General features: G+C 58.8%; 2 protein-coding genes across 3 annotated transcripts; one reads left to right on the forward strand and one right to left on the reverse strand.

The window, feature by feature from the left end:
* The first annotated feature begins 110 nt into the window (after positions 1-110).
* ZBTB7B (zinc finger and BTB domain containing 7B) lies at positions 111-16,596 on the forward strand. Of its 2 annotated transcripts, none has more exons than XM_027095309.1 (3): positions 111-415; positions 12,125-13,293; positions 13,685-16,596. In XM_027095309.1, the coding sequence occupies exons 2-3, from the start codon at positions 12,131-12,133 to the stop codon at positions 14,148-14,150; spliced, it is 1,629 nt and encodes a 542-aa protein (XP_026951110.1). In that variant the 5' UTR covers positions 111-415; positions 12,125-12,130; the 3' UTR covers positions 14,151-16,596. The 2 variants fall into 2 exon arrangements, with proteins under 2 accessions (XP_026951110.1, XP_026951111.1); XM_027095310.1 differs by lacking the exon at positions 111-415 and adding an exon at positions 5,853-6,511.
* Positions 16,012-27,817, reverse strand: DCST2 (DC-STAMP domain containing 2). Its single transcript, XM_027095308.1, is given in 17 exon segments — positions 16,012-16,088; positions 16,091-16,201; positions 16,204-16,226; positions 19,245-19,385; positions 19,491-19,584; positions 19,946-20,073; positions 21,403-21,533; positions 22,179-22,279; positions 22,410-22,577; positions 24,042-24,206; positions 24,944-25,101; positions 25,279-25,492; positions 25,985-26,050; positions 26,377-26,574; positions 26,815-26,916; positions 27,203-27,373; positions 27,550-27,817. Coding segments are annotated over 17 exon segments (2,316 nt in total).

Below are 27,817 nucleotides of genomic sequence, written 5' to 3' on the forward strand. Positions count from 1 at the left end.
TGGGCGGAGGGAGGGGGGCCTGGGGGGGGCGGGTGAAAAACCAGGAAGTGACAGAGGGTGTTGCTAAGGGTTGGGAGGGGGAGTTTGGGGGGTGGCAGGGGGCGGGGGGAGGGATGGGGGGAAAGCAAGCAGGAGGACAGGTGAGACAGCAGGACAGGTGAGGCGGGCCCTGAGGGGGGGGGGGGGGGGGGCCAGGTGAATGTACGGTTCTCGGCGGCCGGGGGGGGGGCGGGCGGCAGGAGGAGGCAGAGGGCTGCGGAGGAGGAGCCCCCCAGCAGAGAGCGGCGAGCCACTGACCGCGGCCTTCTGACCAGGACCGGAGCAGGGCCCCAAGCCCCCGGGCCTGGCGGGGGACGCGCTTCTCCCCACACCCGGAGCCTCAGCAGCTCCAGCCAGCGGACCCAAAGGCAGAGAGGTGAGTGTACCCCACTTTTGTCTCCTGGCTAGAGGTCCCCCATACTCGAGACTGCTGCAGTGTCCTTCGTCCGTCCTGTAAGTGGGACCCCCCCACATACACACACGCACGCAGACCAGATTCCCACCACTCCCCTTCCCTGTGCCTTCCCAACACTCCGGGTCTTTGGAATTGATTTTAACTGGGAGGAAAGGTAGAGAAGGAACTACAGCCGCCCCCAACCCAGGGCGGAGGGTCCCCAGAAACTTTCTCTTCACTTCTGGGATCAGACAGACTGGCGGCTCCGGGATGGAGAGAGGGTGAGGCGGCGCTGAGCGCTCCCCCAGTCTCCTTCGTGACTTTAGGGGGAGACCCCCGACCCGTCCGAGTAGAGGGAATGGAAACGGTGACGGATTCTAACTAGGACAACGCTCCCCCCCCAACTCCGCGCCCCCTGGCGCGGTGGGTTGGACCCGGGCCAGTTGCATGGGGGGTGGGGGGAGCACAGGAGGAGCCGCGGCTTGGGGGAAAGTTACCGGCTGGACTATTCGGTTTCTTGCGCTTCCAGAGTCGCGCTCTCTCGCTGGTAGTGGGACTCAGCGACAACCTCCGAGCGAATATAGAACGACCCCTCTCTCCGCCTCCCCTCAATCCCACTCTCTTCGTTCAGGCTCCAGTACCGCCGCCACCTTTTCAAAGCCAGCTCCGGCCCCCAGAGCCCAAGAGCGAGGGTGGGCGACTGGGAAGAATTCTACCTATTACCCGTCCCCCAACAGGCGCCGGCGCACCTGCCCCTACCCGGAGTGGGGGTCGCTACTGTGTTGTTGTAGAACCTACTCTGAGCGCCGCTGGTAGAGGGCTGCCATTCAAAGGGGTGGGGGGCGCTGCTTTCAATTTCCAGCTTTCTCTCTCTCCTCCCACCCCACCCCAAGTAAGAGAGCGACGTGTCCCGGCCAGAGCGAGGGGGGGCCGGGAGTGTGGGGGCGGCGTGGGCAGCGGGTTGTGCCCGGACACGTGCCTGCCCAGGCGCCCCGGCCCTGCTAGTGTTTGGAGAGAGGGCGGGTCCCCTGCCCCCCGCCCCGCACAACCCCCACGTATCAAAGGGCGGCTGAGACGTGGTGAGACCTCGGGGCGCCCTGGGGGGCGGGGGGCGGGGAGTCTGGGTCCGGAGCAGGGGAGGGGCAGAGGCGCGGGTGCTAGCTGACCCACAGGAAACGAGCGCTGCTGACCTAGTTTGGGACACCGGAAGTGGGTGCTGGGGAGAGGGGGAGACCAGCAGGCTGTCCTGGCTTCCGGGCCAGGTGGAGGGCGTTCTTGAATTGACCCCCACCCGAGTGCCTTGGAGACCCCTAGCTGCAGCTGAGAATGGGAATGAGTCAGCGCAGCTATTCCGCCTTCCCCCAACTTATTCCTGGAGGAGGGAGACAGTTTATCAAGGGGCAGGGGGAGCCAGATTGGGCGGTGAGGGGTTAAACCAGGATGGGAACTCTGTTTCCTGAGGGTGCATGTGTATAGGGGGGTGAGCCTGGATGATTATGGGGTTGCCTCCTGCTCCCCCCACACACACCAACTGGTTTGGTCACCCCTGTACCCTCCTGGCACTGCTGGGAGAGCTGGCATGGAGTGGGCATCAGGTTGGGAGGGGACAGTGGGCATATGGAGTGTTGTGCTGGGCTGGAGAGGGACATATTTGTGACTGAGTTTGGGTAACATTTAGTGTTCCTCCTCAGTGGTGACTGGGGACAAGGGCAGGGGGCTCCCCTGGAGCAGCTGATGAAACAAGAAGAAATCTCTGTCATTGCCTCCTGTCCCTGGCCCTCGGGACCCCGGCTCCCCCAGCGTGCCTCTGTTACATGGTTGCTATGAGCACCACACAGCCTGCTGGCACCCCCAGACACTGTCCCCTCCCTTGGGTACCACACCCCCCAACCTTAGCACAGGGGTCAAGAAGGGGTTAATACCACCCGAAGGGGGCTCTGGGGAAGAAAGAAGGCAGTGCCCACTAGGCTCAGGTGTCAAGGAGAGAGGCCTGCTCTAATGGGGTACTCTCATCACTGCTCAGCTCTGGCTGACATGGACCCCAGGGACTGGGAGACAGGTGCTGACCTCTTCCCCCTTCCCCATGGTGCCCCCTGGCACCCAGGGCCCCCAGCTCCTCCTTGGCCTAGTGCCTGCCCCGGGAGGGCGAGGCGGGCAGCGGGGGCTGGGCTAACAATGCACCATCGGGCCCTTTGTGTGCTTGCACTTGGCACCCTGGGGAAGGGTGGGGGAGGGGGCCCAGCGGGCATGGGGGGCGGAGCGCCTCTGGGGTGGGGACAGTGAAGGCTGGGGGAGAAAAGCAGAGAATGAAAGCAGGTGGGGAGGAAAGGGAAGTAGGTCAGATAAGGTGCTGGCCCCTCATTCCAAGTCAAGGCCTAGAGAACCAGCCCCTGATCCTATGGCTGCCCAGATGGCATCATGCTGCCTGAGGCACAGCCTAGTACTGGGCATTTGGGGTCAGAAGCCACTGCCCAGGGGACTGGTCAGATGGAGGAGGCCTGGCCTGGTACTGCCCCCTTCTTGGTGGCTAAGAGACCCAGTTCTGGCCTAAGGCCGAGGTCCCAAGACGGGTAGTGAATGGGCTCCAGGCAGGGCACTGCCCTCTGATAGAAGCCTCTGGGCCTGCTTCAGGGCTTCCTGCCTCCAGCCTGCTTGGTTCCCTGACCTTCCGAGAGTTAAGACTGCCCTGCCACCAGGCCTTGGGGCCTATGCCTGTTTTGGCCTAGGACTGAAGAGGAGGGTGGGGGAGGAAGGTGGGGAAAAGCAGACGGATAGGACCCTGGCATGGGGTGTGCCTGCCCTGGCCTCTTCCCCCTCCTTCTGCTGAGTAAACTCGTGAGTAAACTTGACGTTTTGCCCGGACAGTTTGAAGTTGCCTCGCCGCCCCCCCCTCCACCAGTCCTGCCAACACACAGGCGGCCAGGCGCCAAGGCGGGCCTGGGGGACTGGGGGGAAGGGGTAAGAGCTACTGTTGCCCACCATCAAAGGCCTTGGAGAGGCAAGAATGACCCACCACCCAGCCAGACCCAGGTCTTGGCAAGAGTCTTGGCTGGGGCCTATAAGCATCTGTCCCAGAACCTTGGGGAGCCCAGGGAAAGTGGCCTGGAAGCAGAGCCTCTGTCCACTTCTGACCTCCACCCCCACTAAGAAAAGGCACCCAGCTGCCATCTGGTCCCCTGAGTTGCCACCGTTAATGTTCACAGGCTGCCTGGCACAAGGGGAAAAGCTACCTTTAGCAAATTCCACAGGGACACTGGAAAGGGCTGCCTTCTTCATTCTGTCCCACAGCCTGGGATAGGTGGGAGGCTGGTGGCCTTCCTTGGCATCTTAGCCCTCTCTTCACTGAGGCCTCCCAGTTGCTATGGCCTCAGCCCTAGAGGATGGCATCCTCATTTGCCAGCACAATTCCTTGACCTCACACCTGGGCCTAACCCCATACATGTCTCCTTCCACCATACCCATCAGGCCTGGCCCTAACCTCCCCCAACCCCTTCCTCTTCCTGCTAGCATCCTAGAACCTAGTCAGCTTTCAGAGCTCTCCAGCCAGCAGATACCCGTGCCAGATCCGGGAGTTGGGGTGCCCTGGACAAAAGAGGGCTGGTGGCAGGCAAATGGAGCCAGTGACCCCCGCAAACACACCAGTCTACTGTGACTTGACATCACTAATTCCTCTTATGCCTCCCCACACCACCAGAATGGTGCCGAGGCCCAGCAGGGGGAAATGCCTTCCCAGTCCTTGCTGAGCCTCGGAGTGGGGCTCCACCAGGCCCTTGCTTTCGACCTCATGTCTCTGGCTTCAGTTTCCTTCCTGTTTCCACCACTCCCCCCAACTCCTCCCCACCCATATGCCCCTTTCAACAGACATCCTCTCCTCCTTCCTTCCTCCTTTCCTCCCCCTTTGCCTGGGAGGGGGTCCTCTCCCCCTACCATGGACCTCCTGCCTTGTACCTCTTCTAAACACAGTCCCCTTGGAGATTCATAACCAAGTCCTCTGCTCTGCCCTCCCCACCCCATCAGCAAGGCTCTGGGGAAGAGGAGAGCACTGGGCTTCTCAAGGGAACTACAGCTCCCAAGGTACATGCAAAGCAATTGTGGTGCATACTGGGAGTTGTAGTCCTCCTTGATCTCTCAGTTTGGTTAAGTCTGGAAATTTTTCTGGATGGGGCTAAAAGCGGACTGGGATGATTTGGAATGTGGGGACCCTCTGCATCCCCCCACCTTGTCCTCACCATCTTGTTCCCACATGACACCATGTACCCATGATTGACGTCCATCCCCCCTGCTGAGACATGCTACCCATTCTCACCTGAGGGCCCCACCCAAGAGATGCCCACACCCTGCCCTGCTGCCCCTGGCACGGGTGAAACGGAGAGGCCCCATGAACTCCCTCCCTGCCCCCTGCCCCCTAGGCTGGTTCCCTCCCTTTATGGGGATCAAAGGGCAGAGAGCAGCCCCGCCCCACTCCCTCACAGGCTGCAGGCACTAGGGCACTCAGGAATATCAGGGACTTTGGTGCCCAAGCAAATGCTTGGGCAGGGGGAATGCCGGGAGGCTGGCGCCTGGTGGCAGGGAGAGACACTGGCCCCCACCTTGGGAAGTAGAGCCTTCAATAACTGCTCATCAAGCTGGCCATAGCCCCCTGGGCTCTCTTTGTGTAGGCCCTAACCCGTGCGCTGCCTCTTGAGGAGATGGCTTGAGAACAGGGTCTTGTGCCTTATCTGTAGGACCTAAGGGCCTGGGCCCGCCTAGCTGGCACCAAGGCACAGGGGTGACCCTCCCCCACCCGAGGCCCACAGTTGGCATGGGGCGCTGGGAGCCAGGGGGGTAGGAGGGAGAGGAGGGCAGGACTGCCAGCATCCTGGTGGGTAGGTGCCAACCGGGCCGGGAGCTGGTGAGGGGCAGCAGGCCAGCGGCATTGAGCCAGCAGCTGTTGGGGGGAAAGGGGAGGGGATATTTTAGGGGGCATTTCTGTGGTGCCCCCTCCCAGCCCAGTAGGACTTGGGATGGCCTAGTGTCTGGGGGACCTAGGGCACGCCTCGTTCCAGGAATAAGAGACCCCAGAAGCTGTTTAAGTGGAACTTTGTGGCCCACCCATCTCTGGGCTCAGAGCCCTCCTGAGTTACCCCTCAGGCCCAGGCGGGTCCCACCCAACCAGCCAGGGTGGCAGCAGCTTACGCAAGGGGTGGGGCTAGCCGCTTCCCAGCAGATGCCCCCTCCCGGCTCCTTCCTCTTTCGGTGCCCACAGCTCCCCCCATCTGTCCACCCCCCTCAGGCCAGCTCTGTCCCCCTGATCCTCCTGGCCATTGGGGGCTGGCACAAGTGCTGCCCCCTGGCCTGGTTGGCAGGGGCTGGTGCCCGGGCAAGGAACTGTGGTATGTGAGTGGGTTTGGGGTGAGGCATGGGGAGGGCGGGGTGCTGCCTTGCCCAGCCCCTGAGGGCCCCAGCCCAGTACAGAGAATTCGGCCAGCTCCCAGGGGTGCTGAGGGACATACTGGGGTCTGGAGGGCCTCCCTGTGTTCCCCTATTATACCATATGCCCTGAGGGGCTGGGACCTAGGCACCTGTCACCCCTGGCACTGCCTGTCCAGGGTTCCTCTCCTCCCGCTTCTGGCCACTGCTGCCTCCTGTCCCCTCCCCTCCCTTCCCTTCTTCCTTCTCCTGGTCCCACCTCCAGCAGCCTCTCCCATTGCTCCTCCTCACCTCTGTCCTCCTGGACTGTCCCAGCTCCTACCTTTCCTACTGCTCACCTTTTTCCCCTTTTAGGACTGAGAGAGGACGGGCCAGGGTGGATACAGCTGGGGCTTCGGGCACCACAGGCAGAGACTCTAGGCCCTCTCCCACGCTGCCAGGCCTCTGGTAACCCCTCCCTCCATCTGGGGGGAGGGGGGACAGCACCCAGAGGGTTAAGGCTGTAGGGGGGAGGGGCTGGGCCAAGTCGTGGGCGGCCCCTTTGAAGGAGGGAGCTGGAGCGGGGAACAGCCACCCTACCTCCCCCCCAGCCCGGCCCTCCCCCACCCCTCCCAACCTGCTCCCCCCAGGGGCCAAGAGGAGTTGCCGGCAAGGCCCCTCAGCGTTCAGGTGAGTAGGCCACACTCTGGCTTGGGAGATCAGGCCCCAGGGGAGGCTTGGAGGCCTAGAATTGGCCAAGGGTCAGAGAGGGACTGAAAAACAGGCTAGGAAGAGGGTGTCTGAACTTCACAGGGGGCAGTTTAGGAACTGAGGGGCTGAGGAGCTGGAGCGTGGGGAAGCTTCTGTGTCTGGGGGACCCAGGAGGACAGGAGAGCAGAAGAAGGGGCCTACGGGAGCCGAGGGGTTGCTGGGCCAGGACAGGAGGTTGGACAGGCTGGCAGGGAGCCGGGCTCCGGGGATCGGGCCGGGGTGTCCTCTGGGGCTGGGGGGCTCAGGTTTCTGCTGGCGGCTTGGCGGGTGTGGGGTTACCAGCCGGCTCGGTTACCCAGCCGGAGACGCTAGACTGGGGGGAGGGGGTGGGCACAGGGCAGACCCTGGCACCCTGTGTGGTCTCCTCAGGCCCTAAGGGTATCTGGCACTGCTCCGGCAGACCCCCGCTGGGAACCCTGATGACCAGGGTCTGTCCAAGTGCACAGTTGCCTGGCCTAGGGTGGGCAGCCTCTGGGGAAAGTCCAGCAGCTCCAGGGCTGGAAATTCTGACGGGCAGAGAGGCCTAGGCTGTCCCCCTCACCCCACCCGACATCCGCTCTCACTGTACCACCCCCTCCCATCTTCCCCAACTGTCCCCCAAATTTTGGCCCTGTGCTTCATCCAAAATGGGGCCGTGGGCACCTTACATGTGACCATCTCATGGCAAGACCAGGCCTTGGAGGGCAGGCCTGGCATCTTGATTTAATTCCTCTGCCCCTCTCCACACTGCGCCTGCCTGGGGAGAAGAGAAGGGATGCTCAGAGCAAGATGAAATGGAGGAAGTGAGGAGGCTTGAGCGATAGAACCAAAAGGGAAAAGAAAGGAGAGGTAGGGATGATTCCTCGGAGGCCTACGGACATAGACGCGGTAGAGAGGAAGCGGGAGCCTCGCAAGGGCTGAAGGAAGGAAAGCAAAGGATGAGTCGCGGAGAGGGGAGACAAGGGTCCGAGAAGGCGGTAAGGGGACAGGAAGAGGCCAAGAAAAGGGGCCAAGAGTGGAGAGGGCCTCGTTCCCAAAGGACAAGAGGGGAAGGCTGGGGAAGACGGAGTTGCCCCCATTCCTTCCTCCGCCATCTTTTATCTCCCTCAGATTTACCCTGATGCGGCCTGAGCGGCTGTGGACTAGGGCAGTTGTCATGGAAAGAAAATGTGGGGGGACACTGAGGTCTCCCTCCTGTCAGGAGCTGAAGCACCAGGAATTGGGGATTTTGAGGGAGGAGAGGCTTAACCCCCACGGCACCGGGAAGCAGCCAACTCCCCTTGCCTCCTTCCCCCTTCGTGGCTTGCGGTCTCTCTTCCCCGCCTCGGCCCCCAGGAAGTGTGAGTGCTGGGGGTGGTGAGGTTAGGAGGGGGAAGCGGCCTATGGGGGATGGGGAAGGCATGTACTAGCTTGGAGGGGCTGGGGTGGAGAGGGAAGGGCTCCATAAATGCCTAGGGCATCCCTGGGCCAAGGGCCTCTCCTTCAAAGCCATTCCAATCCTCAAGGGGATTCACCTCAACCCCTCACCCTGACTTCCCAACTGGGCAGGCCAGATGGCTTCAGCCCCTGGGCCTCAGAGACCCTAAGAAGGGGTGAGAGAAGCTGGGGAACTAGGATTCCTGGGTCCCTGAGGACTTTGGACTGGCTGTCCTATTTCCCCACCCCCCTGGTCCAGCCACAGGCCAAAGCCCTGGCTTCGTGCAAACTTAGCTCCAAAAAAACAGGAAGAGAACCTGAGGCTGGAGTTGGGGTGGGGGTTGGAGGGGGGCAGAAAGGAGAAAGAAGTAAGGGGGAAGGGTGGCCGGCTAAGGTGGGAAGAGTGCCAGGCCTCTCCATCACCCTGGCAGGAGGTGTCACAGCCTGGTCCTCAACCTCCCTCACCCCACGTTGCTACACCTGGAGAGGACTGGCCAGGTCCCTCTCAGGCTCTCCGGCAGAGCCCAGAGGTGGGGGCCTCCAGGCTTGGGGAGGGGTGGCTCTGTGTGCCTGTGTCTCAGGCCCATATCTATTTTCTCCGCCGCTAATCCTGTTTCCGCCTGCTGCCCCCCACACTAAGCCTTACTCCCCTAATCCCCAGGGTGTGGGGAAGGGGGGCCAGCTTTATTCAGCTGCCCCGTTCAGGGCCTCATATCCCAGCTCTTCAGCTGGCTCGAGCCGGCGGTGTTGGCCCTGGTGCCCCCAGCCCTGCACTGGACACTGCCGGAGGTCAGCACCTGGAAAGAGTTCCAGCCTCCTTTTCCTTCCCATGCCAGGGCCAGTGCCCTCTACCTTTTGGTTTCTTGGTGGTGGACACACCTTGGCAGGTGCCCTTGGGCACTGAGGGGTAGGTGATAGGGGCTCCCCCCTTTGCCCCCTCCCACCTTTCTAACCCCAAAGTCTTCCCCCCACCAAAGATGGGGCAAGCTTGACTCAGGGCCCAGTTTCAAGAGAGCTGCCCACCGGCTTGGCCGGTCTAGCAGGCCTGACAGTGAGGGGAGCCTGGGGGGTGGCGGGAAAGTGGGGAGAGATGGGGTGGGGCCCCCAGTTCTTCCCCCTACCAGGCAAACAGACCAAACAGACCTTGCCTGGCTCCCTGGCACAGCTGCCCCCCCAGCCACCACACACGCCCATGCCCACAAGGTCTTAGCAAGAGGGGGCATGCCAGGCTGGGTGGGGACACTTATGGGCGTCGGGGGGCTGGGCCCTCTGGGATACAGAGGTGGGAAGGGTGCCCAAGGTGGGGTGGGCATCCTGGCACCAGTGCCCCACCCTGGAAGAAAGAAGGGGGAAGCCTCCACCCCAGCAGCCCCTCCCAGATGATGGGGCTAGGAGTATCCCCTTGGCCTGGTTGGCATCAGCCTAGTTCCAGGTGGCACCTAAGTTAGCATGGGTGCCAGAGCCCTGGGTAAGGGCTAGGGGAGTTTCCCGGAAGCTAGAGAACCATGTGAACACCTCCCCTTCCCACGTGTGTCCTCTGCCTCTCCCTTCCTTCATTGGTACCTCGTGGCCACAGGGTTAGGCCCAAGGGGTTAAACACCCACCCCTGCCCGAGCCAGGCCTGAGTGAGTTGCATCGTGAACCAGCCAGAGCCTGTGACCTGACAGCGGGGTCAGCCAATCAGCGCACCCGCCACACCAAGTTGCCTCGGAGACGGCCCTGGGGTGGGAGAAGGGAGGCGGGCTTAGCAGCGGGAATGGGTGGGGTGTGGAGGGAAGGAGGGAGAGGGATGGGGTTAGCCACGTGCCTGCGGGTGCCCAGCCCCGGGCCAATGGACATCGAGGACAGCCCCACCCATCCCCCTCAGGAGGGACAGGATTTGCTTGGGCCCAGGAGGGAGCCCACTGCTGCTGCCCACCCGATTTTGTTTGTTTCTAAGTCCTGGGGCCATTTGCCTCTTGTACTATTTGTAAAGTACAGGTAGGGGAACCAAAGGAAACTGGGAGTGCTCCCAGACTGCTTGGCCCCTAGGGAGAGAAGTGATCTGGGGACTTAAGGTGGGAAGGGGTGGGCTGTCTAAGGGTGTCTGGCTGTGGCTTATGAGCCACATGGGTGCTGCTCACTCATGGCTTCCGCGCAGGCGTTCTGGTGCTGGACAGGGAGGCAGGCAGAAACAATGCAGTTCTTGTGTCCTCAAGAGGAAACCTGTAGCCCTTGACTCCTCCAACCCCCCCTCCCAAAATCTTCCCCATCAATGGCCAACACTGAGCAGCTGTTGGGAGTGGCAGAGAAGACACTGACAAAATGTCAGTGGGACTTGCCCTAAGGATCATCTAGGTCAGTCTTTAATTTTACAGATGAGGAAACAGGTCTCCTCAGGAAAGGAAGTGACTGGTCCAAGGTCATGTAGCTAGTAGTAACCTGACTTCCTGGGGTGATTTGAGGGAGGGAGACAGACTTGTTTCCCAGCAGACACCACCTGTGTAGTGGAATCTGCCTCTAGGTGAGGCCTTGTTTCTCCTTGCCAAGGCCAGAATATTTATTGAGCCCCTACTGTGTGTGTTAAGGCATTGTGCCACCCACGGTCTCATTTAACCTTCACCACAGCCCTAGGAGTCAGGTGGAATGATCCCATATTGGAGATGAGGAAAGAGGTCCAGAGATTAAATCACTTGTTTAAGGTCACAGAGCTAATCAGCCGCAGACGGAGGATTCAAACTCAAGCCTGGATGACTCCCGAGCCCAGCTCTTTCCAGGCCCCAACTCTGTCTCCAGTTGCTCCAGACCCACCAAATGTCAGGGCTGAAGGGCTGAGCCCATGGGGCATCCATTCCCAGCCCCTCCTTGTACAGTGAGGAAATTGAAGCACAGAGAGAAATGACTTGCCCAAGGTCATTCAGCAAGATAGCAGCAGAATACTTATAAAGATGTTTTAAAATAATAATAAATAAATATTAATGGTATGGTTAAAAAAAAGATAGTAGCAGAGCCAGGACTTAAAGCAGATCTCCCCACTTCCAGGCCAGACTCCCTCTACTACCCCTCCCCTCCCCTCCACCAGCCTCGGGATTGCTGGCAGCTCTGCACCTTCTGTGGCTCTGCCTTGGAGGGGAAAGCATAGAGGGTGAAAGATGGTCCTCTGGAGAGGGGGGACTCTCCTGACTGGATGGGAATGGGGAGGGAGAGGTGGTGGTGGTAGCCCAGTGGGGGAGGGGTGGGACTGGAACTTGGCCTATTGGCAGTGGGAGAGGGGGCGGGGACGATGCTTATCGGTGCGGGGCAGGAAGCACCCGCGCCAGCCAGCGACACCCCAGCAAAGGGTGGCTGCTCCTTGGCCCCATGGGGGAGGGGAGGATGTGGGGGGAGGGATGCTGGGAGCTGTGTTTCCCTTTTGGCCTCTAGAAGGGGGGATCTAGAAGGGGAGATGAACTTTTAGTGGGTGGGGAAGGAGGAGGAGGAGGGTGCTGGGAAGCCACCTCTCAGGTTTGCATAGTGTTTTACTGTACACCAAATGCTTTAGGGAGATAACATAAGTTAAAGCACCTGACCTTGCCTTGAACAGTCCTTGGCGCAATGTGAATCTGAACTCTCTCATTGGCCTCTCTCTGGGCTGAGAGGAGGTTCCATCACAAAGACTGTTACCCCACTTTTCAGATGACTGAGGCTGGCTGCCAGAGCCACCCAGAGTCCTTCAGCCAACTCTTCATGAAGCCTGAACCAGAACCCAGGCATCCTTTCTCCCAGTCCAGTGCTTCTTCCAAAGGGATGGGGAATGGGGCAGACCCGTGAAGCAGACGGGTCTCTAGGAAAGGCCAGAAAGGCAGGGCTCCTGCTCTCACAGAGGCAGAACAGTGCACAGTGCTTAGGAACACGGACTCTGGGCCCATGGCCTGGCTTTGAACCTCTTCTGCACTTAACATAGAAAGTTGCTTCACCTGTCTGCACCTCAGGTTCCTGTCTGTGAAATGAATGATAACTGTTACTTTAGAAGGTTGTGGAAGATGAAGTGGGTGTAAAGTACTTAGAAGACCGTCTAAGTAGTCTGCAGTCACCTGGCCAACGTTGGTATATATCCCTTCCCTGGACCACCTTGCAGGGCTGAGCGCTCTTAACCTCCCTCTCTACTTGACTCTGCAGGAGAAGATGGGGAGCCCCGAGGACGACCTGATCGGGATTCCATTCCCAGACCACAGCAGTGAGCTCCTGAGCTGCCTCAATGAGCAGCGCCAGCTGGGCCACCTATGTGACCTCACCATCCGGACACAGGGCCTTGAATACCGCACCCACCGGGCTGTGCTGGCTGCCTGCAGCCACTACTTCAAGAAGCTCTTCACTGAGGGCGGTGGCGGGGCGGTCCTGAGCGCTGGGGGCGGCGGGGTGGCTGCCGGGGGAGCAGGGGCCGGTGTGTGTGAGCTGGACTTTGTGGGGCCGGAGGCACTGGGTGCCCTGCTCGAGTTTGCCTATACAGCCACACTGACCACCAGCAGCGCCAACATGCCGGCAGTGCTCCAGGCTGCGCGGCTGCTGGAGATCCCGTGTGTCATCGCTGCCTGCATGGAGATTCTGCAGGGGAGCGGACTAGAAGCTCCCAGCCCTGACGAGGACGACTGTGAGCGAGCTCGCCAGTACCTGGAGGCCTTCGCCACAGCCACAGCTTCAGCCTCAGGAGTTCCCAACGGTGAAGACAGCCCTCCACAGGTGCCCCTCCCACCGCCGCTGCCGCTGCCCCCTCGGCCTGTCGCCCGCCGCAGCCGCAAGCCACGAAAAGCTTTCCTGCAGACCAAGGGGGCCCGGGCAAACCACCTAGTGCCTGAAGTGCCCACAGTGCCCACCCATCCCTTGACCTACGAGGAGGAGGAGGAGGCGGCAGGCAGAGTGGGCAGCAGCGGGGGCAGTAGGTTGGGGGACAGCTACAGCCCTCCCACAGGGACTGCCTCACCCCATGAGGGGCCCCTGAGCTATGAGGCCTATGAGGGTGAGGAAGAAGAGGAGGAGCTGGCATATCCCCCGGCCTATGGGCTGGCGCAGGGTGGCGGGCCCCCGCTGTCCCCAGAGGAGCTGGGCTCAGATGAGGATGCCATCGATCCTGACCTGATGGCCTACCTGAGTTCCCTACACCAGGACACCCTGGCACCAGGCCTAGATGGCCAGGACAAGCTAGTGCGCAAACGCCGCTCCCAGATGCCCCAGGAGTGCCCGGTCTGCCACAAGATTATCCATGGGGCTGGCAAACTGCCACGCCACATGAGGACCCATACTGGTGAGAAGCCCTTCGCCTGTGAAGTCTGCGGTGTCCGTTTCACCCGGTGAGCACCAGCGGGGAAGGGGTGCAGTAGGGGCCATGTCGAGGGGGAGGGAGGAAGGGATTATGAGACCCGAGGTATGGAGGCAGGTGATCCTGGAGGGACTGGGGTGGTGATGCCCAGGGTGAGGAGAGAGACCAGATTAGGGAGGCCAGGAGAAAGAAAGTCAAGGGAGGTAGGTCTGGGGCATGAAAGATGTGGCTGTGCTGGAGGCAGAGTGGGTGGTGGCCGGGCCCAGTTAAGCTGCAGGCACGTCAGCAAGGGTCTCCTGGGGCAGTCATAGGGAAACGAATGGTGGGGGACGGGAGTGGGACGAGGCCTGGGAACGCGGCCAGGATGACCCAGGGATCGCATCCTGAACCATTTCCTTGCCCCTCCCCCTTGCCTGTGCCAGGAATGACAAGCTGAAGATCCACATGAGGAAGCACACAGGAGAGCGCCCCTACTCATGCTCGCACTGCCCAGCCCGCTTCCTGCACAGCTATGACCTCAAGAACCACATGCACCTGCACACAGGGGACCGGCCCTATGAGTGCCACCTGTGCCACAAGGCTTTCGCCAAGGAGGACCACTTGCAGCGCCACCTCAAAGGCCAGAACTGCCTGGAGGTGCGCACCCGGCGGCGCCGCAAGGACGATGCGCCCCCTCACTACCCCCCGCCCTCTGCCGCCACCCCGACCCCTGCTGGCCTCGACCTCTCCAATGGCCACTTGGACAACTTCCGACTCTCTCTGGCTCGATTCTGGGAGGAGCCAGCCCCTACTGGGCCCCCAGTCTCCACCCCGGGGCCCCCTGATGACGATGAGGAGGAGGGGGCACCCACCACACCTCAGGCTGAAGGTGCCATGGAGTCCTCTTAAAGAGGGACGAGTGGCCGAGCTGGAGCAGCACGGGGCCGGGACGCCCATGCTGAGCAGCGGGAGTGTGCAGCAGAGACGGCGCTGGGGTCCGGGCACTGAGCCTCCCTGGCATCGGAAATTGGGCCCTTCCCTCAGAGCTCTCATTCCAGTTCCAAGCTGAGAAGGTTTTGGGGCAGAGGCTCCCCAGATTGGGGTGCTCTCCCAAGGAGTGATACATACGATATCATGTATATATTTACAGCTCCATTGTAAAGGTGGGGTCCCTGTCCCCAGCTGCTCCTGGGGAGTAGAAGCAATAATGTATTTCTGATTTGTGGGGTCCCTCTTCGGCTATGCGGGTTTCTAGGGGGTGGGGGGCTTGGGACCAAAGCCTTGCCCTGCCCCCATGCCCCTTGGGGTTTTGGCTGTGTAAGGGGGTGAAGGACTGCCCCTCCCTTTCGAGACCCCTCCTTCCTGGTTTCTGTTCCCTTTTCCTGGCAGTGAATTATGCAAAGGGGGGCGGCAAAGGAAGGGTAAGTGGGGGAAAGCAAGGTAGAAGCTTGAAAGACTGGGGGACTGGGCCTGTAAGGAAGGAGCCATCCTAGTCCCCCTCCGCCCTGCTCCCAGCGCTGAGTCATGGGGTCCTGGAGAAGGGGGCGGGGTGGCCTGATTGGTTCGCCCGCCCCTGGGGGCAGCGGGAGGGGCCCCGCCCAACTACGGGAGCTGCTGCTGGTTCTCCTCCTCTCCCCTCCCCTCCCGAGTCGCTGGGCAGGGAATGTCTTGTTCCCGCCGCTCCCTCCCCGGGGCCAGAGGGCAGGGCGGGCCGGGCGGTGGCCTACCCTCTTCTCCTCCTCCCCGCCCAGGTGCAAGCCGGAGCCGCCGACACTGCTGCCGCCCCTGACTCACGCCGCCCCCGGGCTGGCGCGGTGCAGGGTGTGGGACAGGGTGAGGGGTTGGGGGCAGCCTTGCGGAGAACGGGCGAGCCGGCGCCATCTGGCGGCCGTGCCCTGCGCGGGCGAGCGCCCCTGGCGGCCACTTCCAGCGAGCCGTCTTCTCTCAACCTCCACCACCCCAGCTGGTGAGCGGCGCCCCCTTGCCAAGGCCGGGGCAAATAGCTTCTTGCTTGGCCGCAAGGAAGGTGGGCTGCGGACCTGTGGGAAAGGGATCCTTTCCCCAGACCCTTGCCAGCCGGGCTTCTTTTTGGGTCGGGGAGAGTAATCCCCTCACTCTACCCTTAGGATTGAATCCACCCCCGGTCTGTACATAGCCTTTTCTGTTGGTCTTGTTGAAATCTAGTTTCAGATTTTTAACTACCCAATTCTGCTGGGGGTGGGGGTATCTCCTCCCCACCTTCCTCGCTGGGTGCTGGACCCCATTCTGCCTGGGCTCTGCCTTGCACTATTTCCCCTCCCTGGCCTGGCGGCTCTTCCCCTTCCTTAAACGGGGCAGGTTCAGGGGCCCGGTGCTCTCCCTCCCCCCCCATGCACCCCCATGCCCATTTGCACAGCTGCCCAGGTACCCCCAATAGTGGGGGGGGTCACAGGGAGGGGGTAGTGGGACCAGTCCTTGTATCTATTTAAAAAGTGATGATGTAATATATTGGGGTAGGGGGAGGTCGGGTTGCCCTGGGCCTCATCTTAGCATTTCAGGTGATGGGAGAGCCCAGGGCTGAGGAGACCTGGGGCCTAGCCCCAGGGAGTGAGGACAATGTGGCCTCCCCCCTCCCCCCTTGCGGCTTCTCCACTCAGTGCCTTACGGGGTGGGGGGGGAGGCAATCCCCCCTCTCCTGTTCCCCTCCCCTTGCCCTGCCCCCCACCTCGGGTGTAAGTGACAGGAAGAAATAATAATTTAAGATTCACACTTGTGTCCACCTTTGGTTTCTTTATTTTGGAGATAGGTGGGAGGGATGGGGAGGAGAGGGAAATGAGAGACAGAGGGACTGGGGTTCTGAAGCAGGGAAGGGGCTGCTTTGGGGGCAGAGGATTTCTGAGGTGGTCAGGAGGGCTGAGGGGGCATGGGTATGCTGATGGACTGGGCCTCACGTGGGCGCTGCTACCTGTGCCTCCTCTTCAAGGCCCCTTTTCCTCATCCAGGTCACTAGCGAGGAGAGGAAGGGGGGTGGCCCAGTCACCAACATTCTGTTTTCACAGGTGCATTCCTGCCTCCTGCCCCTGCCCCATCTGTTCAGATTTGGCTTCTGTTATCTACCAGCCACTGCTGCTCTCACAGGCCCCCCCCCCCCCCAACAAGGCAAACCAGCTCATGGCTGTAGATAGCTTCTGATTTTAGGCTGAGAGATGAGTGGGCAGCGATTTGCCCAAGGTCATGTGAGTAGTAAGGGCAGAACCAGCAGTGACCTTGGGAATAATAGCTGCTCAAGGCTCAAGCTATCCTCTCTGGCGACCCAGCTTTTAACTTCACTGAGCCCTCTGGAACCTCTAAAAATAAAACTTTGCTTCCCCTTCAACCCCTCAACTCATTACTACTTCCAGTGCCCCATTCGCCCTGGAATGTGACCACCGGAGAGTTTTCTTTGCAGTCCTCCCGAGTGGAGGTTGCTTGCCTTTCTCAAACTCGGCAGGCCTGTGGCGTACTGCAAAGCCCCTAGCTGCCATGGCAGCTACACCCCTGGGCTGCGGCTCTCCCCAGGCCTCGCAGACACCCTGCCACACCCATCCAGGGTGCTGGTACCAGACTTGGGCTGTTGGCGAGGCCCAGCTGCCTCCTCACTAGTGGGCGGACTCTTCCAACACTCTGGCCTTTCAGTCCTCAACCTCCTTGGCCATAATGACCTTCACCTCTGCTCCCACTCGGACCTCACCCTCAACCTTGGCCACTCTCTTCATTTATCCCCGAATTCTTCCCAGGTGTGGCCCATCCTCAGTGTCCCTCCTGGCCTCTGCTCTAACACCCCCGTCGAGACATAGACCTAGGACTGCCCCCTGGGGTCTCAGTACCTTCTCTTCCCCAAAGTCAGTCATCTCAGACACTCTTGACTAAAGACACCCCAATTCTCTCCCCATCTTATCCTCCTGACCTGCCCAGAAAAAACCTTCAACCCTGGAATCCTGTTCATGGCTACCACATTTGCTCGAAAAAAACCGCATAACCAAGCGCGCTGGAGTCGGTCATTACACGTTATGGTTTTCAACTTCATCTGAGCCTGTAATGCTACCTGGAAATCTCTTAACCTCCCCCGCTGGCTCCTTTGCACAGTCCCCAAGGCAGATATTTCAGCCTCCACCACCCACTCCTTGAAACTTTTATTCCACTCTCAGACCCCTTCTTTGCTGTCTTAGCAGCTGTGCTTGCCTCCTACCCCCGCCCCCCACCCTCCCTGAGAAGAGCAAGTCCACCAGACTGGAGCAGGCTCGGCTCTGCTCAGAGGAACATACCCTCTCCCCTCCTGCCGCAGGCGAGCCCGCTCCTATTTGAGGCCACCCTGTTCACCTGGCCTTAGATCCCATCTCTCTGGCATCCCTCTCTCTTCAGCGCTCTCTTTTTCACCTCTGAAATGCTCAAATCTCCCTATACTTGGATAAAGAAAAATCCTTTAGGTTCCCTTCAAGCTATTCTTTTGCGGTACGCGGGCCTCTCACGTTGCAGAGCACAGGCTCCGGACGCACAGGCTCCGGACGCACAGGCTCAACGGCCATGGCTCACGGGCCCAGCCACTCCGCGGCATGTGGGATCTTCCCGGACCGGGGCATGAACCCGCGTCCCCTGCATCGGCAGGCGGACTCTCAACCACTGCACCACCAGGGAAGCCCCAAGCTACTCTTTTGTTCTATGAAGCTAACTCCCTCCTCTTTACCATCAAGCTTCCTTTTTTTAACTACAGCAGTTATATTAAAAAGAAAAAGAATTCTCAGACTTCTTGCAACAGTGACACACAGCCGCATACCCCATTTCTGTTTCTGAGTCTTCTCTACCAGTCACCCCCCCTCAACCCATTAAGACTGGTGTTGGCCTTCCCCACACCATGAGAAATGTTCCCACAAGCCACACCAAGGATCTCTCAGCTGCCAAATTCAATGGCCAATCTTCAGGCTTCATCCTGCTTGATCATCTCACAGCGTCTGATATGCTTGGCACTGTTCCTGAGCCTCTCCCCTCCTTGGCTTGTGATTGAGCCCCTCAGAGTTCTGTCCCTGTCCCCTCCTCTCCTGCGCTGCCCTCTGCCAGGGTGATCTAGCTCATCCTCTCTCTTACAGTCTCTAAGTCAACACCCCCGCCCCCCCACCAAAAGACACCTCTGGCCCAGAGCCCTGCCCTTTTCTAACTGTCCCCTGGGCATCTCCCGCTGGATTCCCTACAGATACCTCAAAGGTCTCGAACTGGGCCATTCCTCTTTCTGCAGAACCTGTTTCTCCTCTTGCCTTAACACCGCCCAGTCCCAAGCATAAACTCCCTGTCATTCTCAGCACCTCAATCCTGAGGCCATCACCAACTTTTCCTGAGATAAGACAGCCTCCTCTCTGGTCTCCCTGTTCCTGCGCAGCCTCCATTCTGCCTCCTTAGCTTACTGTCCTAAAAGACAAATATGATTATATCACTCTCTGACTGAGGATCTTCAGATGGCAAAGTGAGGCCCTCTCCCACCTCTTCCTGCCTCATCTCCCAGCATGCTCTGCAGTCTCCACCCGGCCACACATACACGTCTCCCTTAGCTCCGCCCGCCCCGGAGCACCCGCGCACCTCCTAAGTGTCTCACGTTCTCCAAACTCACACACAAAAGCCTCGCCCTGGAATGCTCTCCTCCACTCCTCAGCCTAACAAACCCCCGGGGTGCCCCCAAACCCACCTCTTTTTTCACTTCTTCTATGAAGCCTTCATTAATATCCCCCCATTCCAAATTGGTTGTTCTGTCCTCTGTGCTGCCCAGAGCCTGCTTCACTCCTTGATCGGGGCGCTCTCCACATTTGTCACTGATCTATTTGATGTCACTCTCCCCCACCATTTGGTGGGCTCCTCCAGGGCAAGCCTCCCTTCCCTCCCCTCCCTTTATCTCCATCTCCAGCTCTAGCAGAGCACCAGGCACCCAAGAAGCCCTCGGTAAATGTGACAGAACATCTTAGGCCTCCCAGGCCCCAACTCCTTCAGCTTTCTGCTCACCTGAATTCAGAGCTGGAATCCGATAAGAGGGGCCTGCCCAGCGTTTCTTGGAGCCATTGCTGCAGTAACGCCTCCTGCTCAGGACCCTTTCTGCGAGCTGCCGCCAGCCATAGGCGGGGGCCGTCCTCATCACTGGAGTCCCTGGAGAAGCCTCCCATCTCAGTAGCCCACAGAGGTCCTGGGGGAGGGGTGGCTGCTCCCACTGGCCCCACAGACTCCGGCCACCCCATGTCACTGGAGACTCACAGCTCCAGGTCCAGCTCCCCCTGGTAGGAGAGGGGAGATGCACACACGGAGCAGGTGTTGTCCAGGAGGCGGAAGCAGGTGAGACAGAAGAGACCTGGAGGAGGCCCGGAGGAAAGGAGGTAAACTTGTACCCCCACAACCACTGTGCTCCCCAGCTTTCAGCCCTTGCCTCCCCGACCCCACCCTTGGGAGGACCATCCTCATCGAGCGGTGCACACTAGGGAGTTGCTGCAATGCCACTTGCCTATAAATTCTATTTGCACCGGAGGATTAAGGCTCACAGAGAAAATGAGCTACCTGAGTGTTCTGTGTAAATGAGGACATGCATAGTAATGAAGGGAGGGGTACAAAAGGTGAGGTACAGGAGAAGTCCATAAAAGAAGGACAACAGCTGATTGTCATATGCAAATGTGGTGAGTCCCAGAAGGGAGAGGCATACTCCCCAGAAGTCTCACCTCGGCAGCCTGGGGTACTGCAGGACACCGAATTCTCTGTGTCCCCCTCATCCTGGGGCTGCCCGCAGCCCAGGCAGTAGGTCTGGTGCTGCCTAGAGTGGCTGATAAACGGAGCCAGGCAGGAGCACCTGAGGAGAGGGGTCCCAGACACTAAGCAGGCCAGCCCAATATATCCAGACAAAAATGTAATTCAAAAAGATACATACACCCCTGGGACTTCCCTGGTGGCGCAGTGGTTAAGAATCTGCCTGCCAATGCAGGGGACATGGGTTCGAGCCCTGGTCTGGGAAGATCCCACATGCCATGGAGCAACAAAGCTGGTGTGTCACAACTACTGAGACTGTGCTCTAGAGCCCGCGAGCCACAACTACTGAGCCTGCGAGCCACAACTACTGAAGCCTGCGCGCCTAGAGCCCCTGCTCCACAACAAGAGAAGCCACAGCAATGAGAAGCTCGCACACTGCAGCGAAGAGTAACCCCCACTCGCTGCAATTAGAGAAAGCCCGTGTGCAGCAATGAAGACCCAATGTAGCCAGAAATTAATTAATTAATTAAAAAGATACATACACCTCTATGTTCATAGCAGCACTATTCACAATAGCCAAGACATGGAAACAACCTAAATTTCCAAGGACAGATGAATGGATGAAGAAGATGTGGTACATATATATAATGGAATACTACTCAGCCATAAAAAAGAATGAAATAATGCCATTTGCAGCAATATGGATGGACTTAGATATTATCATACTAAGTGAAGTAAGTCAGAAAGAGAAATACTATGTGATATGGCTTATACATGATATCTAAAATATGACACAAATGAACTTTTATGAAACAGAAACAGACTCACAGACATGTGGTTGCCGAAGGGGAGGGGGGTGAGGGAGGGCTGGAGTGGGAGTTTGGGGTTAGCAGACGCAAACTATTATATATAGAATGGATAAACAACCAGGTCCTACTGTATAGCACAGGGAACTATATTCAATATCCTGTGATAAACCATAAAGGAAAAGAATATACATTAAAAAAGAGTTTATGTGTGTGTGTGGCTGAATCACTTTGCTATACAGCAGAAATTAACACAACATTGTAAATCAACTATATTTCAATTTTAAAATTAATTAATTTTTTAGAAAAAGCAGGCCAGCCCAGCCAGCATAACTAACACTTGTCTCCTCTAGCACCACCCTCCAAACCAAGGGTAGCGCTTCCTGTAGGCAAACCTCCATCCCTCTGACTATAGCAACAACATCTCTGCTTCCTGTCCTCCTCCTTTCACTCCCCACCCCTAAGAATTCTCATCCCCAATCCATTCATGCATGAATGCCATGGAATGAGCACCGTCTTCAAACAAACCTCTGGACACCTAGGAAGGACAGTGATCCATTCTGACCTCCAGCTCTTTTTCTACCCCCTCTCACCCCATTTCATATAAGGAAGGACAGTGGGCTCACCGCCTGGCCAGCACCTGGAGGACACTCATGTGGCCCTGGTCAGCTGCCCGTCTCCTCACCGATCGGTGCAGGGCAGGCAAAAGCTTGGTTCGGCGGCTCAGAAGTACATTGTAGAGGTAGGAGATCCTTTCCTGCCGGAGGGGAGGTCAGGGAAGGGGTCCCCTTGATCTTGTTTCTTCTACCTGGAATGCCCTCTGCTCCCGCCTCACTCCCTACCTTTGCCTTCTGTCCAACTCCTATGACTCCCTCCAGGCTTGGCTCAATGCCCCTTCCTGGGGGAAGACTTTGGGACGTCCCTAGGTGGATTCACCCATTCCCTCCTCTGGATTTCCATAGCACTTTATTCATTCCTTAATAAAAACACTTTTTTCATTGTAACATCTGGTTGAAAGACTGTCCGGCCTGCCTCAAGACTGTGTCTGGTTCACCTTGGCATCCTTGAGGCCAGCACGGTAACTGGCATACGGTAGATGCTCAGTGAGTGAGTCATAAATGAGTAAACAAATGGTGAGTTTCCATTCACACCTCAACATGTTAACATGGCTCCTGTCCCCCCAGGGTTTTCACAAAACTTTGGAGGCAAGCTTTGTCTCAGAAAGCCCTGCCCCAAGAGGCACCATCTCTGCCATCTGCAGTCCAGATCATTTGCTTTGGGGTTCAACCAGAGGAGAGAGAGCTGGGCTGCCGAAGGCCTCTTAACTCCCCCAAACCAAGACAGACAGCCATGAGCTTAGCAGCCTGGGGAGGGGGGCAGGAACTGGCCGCGGACCCCTCACCTGCTCCCGGGATGGGTAGTAGGAGGCACAGATGAGCCGCCGCAGGCGACTGACATAGCTGCCGAACAGAGTAACGAAGAAGCACAGGCCATACATGACACCTGGGGGCACAGCAGACACAGTAAGCCACTGCCGCAGGGCACGAGGTGCCAGCCGCGCTCCCCCTCAGCAGTCTGTGCCTCCTTCCCGGAATGGTGTCTATTCCCCCAGTGCCCTCAGGGGTGTGGGTACCGATGGCTATGTAACCAGTGGTGTTGGGCTCTGAGGGACGCAGGCGGCAGCGCTGGGACAAGACGGTGATGTTGCCTTGCTGCAGGACATCAAATGCCGACACCAGGTCGCGGTAAATCTTCCCGGTAGAGCCAGTGCCTTCCACAGTTATGGATATTAGCACAGGGCCTGGCACCAAGACACTGTGTGAGGGATGCTCTTGGAAACTGCCCACTCCACCATGCCGGAAAGGCCATACTTTCTGGAGGGTGGAGAGTGGACAGTGCAGGGCATAGAGATGGCCCCCAGGCCCTCAGCCAGGGGCCTTGGACATCCTAGGCACCCTCATGGTGCCCTGGGGCTTAACATCAGCCCTTGGCACCTGGGACTGGCTCCATGGTCCAGAGCTGGCTGGCACTGGTGCCTGGTCTGCCTTCCCAGGCTACCAGATTTGAAATGACCTGAATGGTGAGTGAGTCCATCCCCTGACTCTGTGACCACCCAGAAGCATTTATTTTAAAGCATTTGCCTGGGGGAGGAAAGGATTGGGAGTTTGGGATTAGCAGATGCAAACTATTATATATAGAATGGATAAACAAGGTCCTACTGTATAGCACTGGGAACTATATTCAATATCCTGGGATAAACCATAATGGAAAAGAATAGGAAAAATAATATATATATTATGTATAACTGAATCACTTTTCTGTACAGCAGAAATTAACACAACATTGTAAGTCAACTATACTTCAATAAAATTAAAAATTAAAATTAAAAAAAAAAGAAGCATTTGCTCAGCATTGACTGTGTAGCGGGTACTGAACTAAGTGTTTTATGGATTATTTTGGGGTTTTTTTTTTTTTTTTTTTTTGGGCGGCATTGGGTCTTCGTTGCTGCGTGTGGGCTTTCTCTAGTTGCAGCGAGCGGGGGCTACTCTTCGTTGCGGTGCGCGGGTTTCTCATTGCAGTGGCTTCTCTTTGTTGTGGAGCACGGGTTCTAGGCGCGCGGGCTTCAGTAGTTGTGGCATGTGGGCTCAGTAGTTGTGGCTTGTGGGCTCTAGAGCGCAGGCTCAGTAGTTGTGGCGCACGGGCTTAGTTGCTCTGCGGCATATGGATCTTCCCAGACCAGGGCTCGAACTCATGTCCCCTGCGCTGGCAGGCGGACTCTCAACCACTGTGCCACCAGGGAAGTCCCATGTTCTGGGTATTTTTTTTTTAACTTTTTCTGTTGGGCCTCTGGTATACAGGATTAGATTAATTCTATTCTGTGGTTTGTGGCACACACTCAGTCAAAGGTCCACCAGCCACTTAGCACATGTGGTCTCATTTACTCCTTAGAGCCACCCAGAGAGGTTGCTACCATGATTGTGTCATGGTTCAGATGAGGAAACTGAAGGTCTGGGAGGTTCAGCAAGGTTGCTCAAGGTCGCCACCTGGTAAAGGACACACTGAGATTTGAACCCAGGCCAGTCTGACTTTAGAGCTTGTGATTTTAGCTATTCTGTTATGGTATAATCTTGAACTGGGCACAGGGGTTACCAGGAAGAGGATAGAGCTGGAGGAGTGGCAATGTCAGGGGCTGGTAAGTGAGTGACATGGGGACATTCAGGCAATCCCCCAGGACTGAGGAAGCTAAGGAGGTTCAGGCACTCACTGCGGGCCACGATCTCCCCCTGCAGCTGGTACCGGGCCAGGTCCAGGACCCAGAAGGTGGCATAGTCCAAGAAGACCAGGAGGAAAATGAGGAGGAGGTGCCGGATTAGGTGGAAGGTTGCTAGGATGTAGAAAATCTGCTCCCGCTGGGACAAGAAGAGGGAGCCTGGGTAGGGGAGAGCTGGTCAGGACGACGCTCCCCTGTTTCCCACCCACCAGAACCCAGTTCCTACAGAGATCTCCCTCCTGGAGGCGGCTCCTGCCCCTGATCAAGCTGGAGCCCGTCTGCTCATCTGGAAGATGTAGAAGCTGTGAGGACCCCTGGGCAAAGGTGGGAAGCACTCTTTGTGGGCAGGGGCTCCGTGGCTAGAGGTGCGAGCCTAGCATCTCCACCTGGGTCTGGTGGCCTATTTCCAGTCTCTAGGAATCCTCTCTCCTGAGGCATCCTTGATACCCTTACCAGGCCCCCCACTTCACAGACAGCACTGCCCACCCCGCCCAGCTGCATCACCTCCATATCAGCACAGGCACACTTCCTGCTCGCCACCCTGCCCCCCACCAAAAGCCTCCCCAACTTCACTTCCCTTGCTCCATATCCACTCCCTACCCATCCTTCCCTCCGTCCTGACATCCAGGGTGCTCCCAGAAGCATCATCTTCCCCTTCTCTCTCTGTCTGCGTGCTCTGAGGGACCCTACTTTCCCCTTTCAGACTGAGGGCTCCCCAAAGACAGGGTTGTGTCTCCCCCCAGCCGGAAATTTCCGTCAGCTCTGGCCTATCTCCCCTACCTCTTGTCCCGCCCTGAGCCTGGCCCGTGCATGGCACTCTTGGGCAGGGCAGTAGGGTTGGGGGAATCCCTGGCCTCCCTTAAGGGTCCCTGTCTCCGGGTCCTCAGGGCCCTCACCCGGCTGGATGTAGTGTCTGGCCTCACGGGCACTGAGTGGCAGCACCGTGGGCAATCCCGCCTTGGAGCGGACAGCATCCATGTGCAGGAATCGGCTGGTGATGTAGAAGTTGTCAAAATTGTCCCAGTTCAGGTAGCGGTACCGGTAACACAGGGCTCTGGCGGGGCACACGTGAGGCCCCTAAGCACCCCCCGACCAGACCCCCCAGGGCAGGGCACCCGCCCCCGCCCCCAACCCTGCCCCCAAACTCCAGCCTCCCAGGATGCCATGGGCATGGGCTGGCCCCCCAGCAGCCCTAGCTCTCCGCCCTCACACCCGTCTTCCATCCCCTCACTGGAGGTAGAGAAACACGAGCAGCAGAGGCGTGGTGTAGCCCATCAGAGCCACGGCCTCTCGGACGCGGTACAGCTTCATGCTGACAGCTTCGTGGAGGTCCAGAGCCACCTGGGACAGGCTCCGAGAGGCATTGAGATCCACAGAGAAGTGGTGGGTGGCTGTCATGTTGAACTCGAACTCGTGACGCACCTGGTTAATCAACCTCCTCACGGCTGAGGTGCGCGGGTCCAGGGGATAGGCAAGCAAAGAGAGTTAGGACGGGGTCGGGCTGCGCTCGGGGGGGGGCCCGGTCAGCCCAGGGGTCCCACGGCTCACAGGCTGGCCGGGAACCCTCAGTGTTGGGACCTACAGTGGACTGAGGAGGGGACAAAGTCTCCACAGTCTATGCCACTGCCGCTGTGTGCCTAGCACCAGCCTTCCATCTCCACAACGAACATCTCAATGACCTGCTGCGGGGGCAGGGGACCCTGCTTCTCTCCCCAGCTCCCGCTCTCAAGTCAGGCTTTGAGGAAGCACCTCCTCTTCTCTGGGCCCCAATTTCCTAATCTGTGCAGCATGGACACTGGCCTGGGTAACCTCTTGAGGTCCTTTCCTGCATTTTCATTCACGGTCTGGGAGCACTCCTGGGCTGGCACATCCTGGGAGGAGGGAGGGAGACCTCTCAGGAGCACCGCATGCAGCAGGGCCACGAGGGGATCACTCACGGGTGACGATGCTCTCGCGCAGGAAGGTTTGGATGTACCCGGGGATGATGCAGAAAACCTGGGCCACTGAGAGCCGAGACCGAGTGTCAGCAGGGGCAGAGACACACAGCCTGCCTCTCCCACCTCCAGGGACCTTGCTCTCACAGGGCCCCCTGACTTTTCACTCTTCCTTCTAGCCTCCACACTGGCTCAAAACATTTTGGCTTCTCCTTATTACCCCACCCTCTACATTGGTTCCTCCCTATCTGCCCCCACCCGATCCCACAAAGGGCGCATCATCCTTATTGGTCCCGTATTTATTGCCCCCCATTGGGCCCCTGGGCCCACCCTCCCACCTGACCCCTACATTTGCCGGGCCCCCAATCCTGCCGGCAAGCCCCTGGCTCTCTCACCACTGGCAAGTCCACAGAGCATCAGCTTGAAGGGCATGAGCACAAAACACAGGTGGTAGGCTTGTGGTATGACCTGCATGCAGCTGTCCTTGGCGTCATCGAAGACCCGAGCACACTTCAAGTAAGGGTTGCCCAGCTCCGAGTTGCACACGTCGCCGATGTGCAGGAGCCAGTACCACACGTTCCGCAGGGCCCTGGCTGGGGATGGCTGCGGGGCTGGTACCCAGGAGTCCTGCAGCACCTTCTCGGGGGGTGGGTGGGGAACACCAGGACAGCACCCAGAGCTGGAGAGGCTCATGGTCAGGGGCCTGGCTGTGCTATATCCAGTGGGAACTAGTCAGCACCCAGGCGGGGCCCAAAAAGTCCTGGACGGGGTGTGAGGGTGAGGAGACTGGGTGAATTTTGACCCCCCACAAACAGACACGTTAATGTACTGACCTATGTGCTTCACGCCATCCATGATTGACCGGAAGAACTTTCGGACCTGGTCAGCCACCTCCTTGGCCTTCTGGGCAATGGCTTTAATCTTGTTCAGGGCACCTGAGAGGTGGGGGCAGGGGTACTGTCGGAACTCCTCTGGGGGCTTGTTCTCACCATTGCCCTGGAGTAGGGAGTGGAGGGGGCCTGCCACTCGGGAAATGGGCAGCCTGGATGCTGGGAAATAGTTCATCTGGCGGTGGAGCAGGCCAGAGAGCGAGGGTCAGGGGGTCTAACAGGGTGCTTTGAGGTTAGGGCCCAGGACCAATGGAGAGGAATGAAGCCAGAGGACTGTAGAATGTGCAGGACGAGGGGGAACTTGGGGGTCCGTGGAGATGGGTGGCCTTACTGACGAGGGGCTGCCTGGCCCTCTCCAGCACTTCGGCGGTCTGGTTCAGGGCCAGTTCTGCCCCACAGGCCACAGCCTCGCTGGCCCGGGTGAAGTTGCGCAGGGTATTGGCACAAGGCCCTTGCAATACCAACCCAAAGGTAGCCACCAATAGCAGTGTCCGGCCCTGCTCTGGGGAGAGAGCTCCCTCAGAACCAGGCCCCCAGCCTGACACATGGCGGCATATACCATTCAAGTGCCTTATAGAAGCCTTGAGAGTACTTCCCTCAACCGCCCTCTCCCTCAAGATCCCTCCTGCCCCAGCCCCTGCCCCAGGGCCCACCCCTTCCACTGGGTGCCAAGCTTACTGGAGAAGGCCTGGGGCAGCAACAGGAGGATGGTGACTCGGACCTGGCGGGAGAATCCCATGCCCAGACTAAGGAAGGCGGCCAAAGTGAGGGTGCCCACCAGGCAGCCCCAGGGGCTGTGCCCTTCCACCAGCAGCTCCAGGAGCCCATAGGCTGTGGCCAAGGACAAGCCCAGGATAAAGGCCCCCGTGCTGCGGACCACGGCCCGCACCACGCTCGGCTCCTCTGCCCCCAAGGGGTGCACAGCATCCTTCGTGACTTCGGGCAT

The sequence above is a fragment of the Aethalodelphis obliquidens genome, unplaced genomic scaffold (genome assembly GCF_003676395.1).
Source record: "Aethalodelphis obliquidens isolate GAN/ISIS:26980383/991018 unplaced genomic scaffold, ASM367639v1 scaffold90, whole genome shotgun sequence".
Lineage (NCBI taxonomy): Eukaryota > Metazoa > Chordata > Mammalia > Artiodactyla > Delphinidae > Aethalodelphis > Aethalodelphis obliquidens.

What these genes read in the sequence shown, in the direction of transcription:
- ZBTB7B (XM_027095309.1), top strand. Translation starts at nt 12,131, where the DNA reads ATGGGGAGCCCCGAGGACGACCTGATCGGGATTCCATTCCCAGACCAC. An exon ending in TGCGGTGTCCGTTTCACCCG is followed by an intron (nt 13,294 to 13,684) that starts GTGAGCACCAGC and finishes TGCCTGTGCCAG; the next exon opens with GAATGACAAGCTGAAGATCC.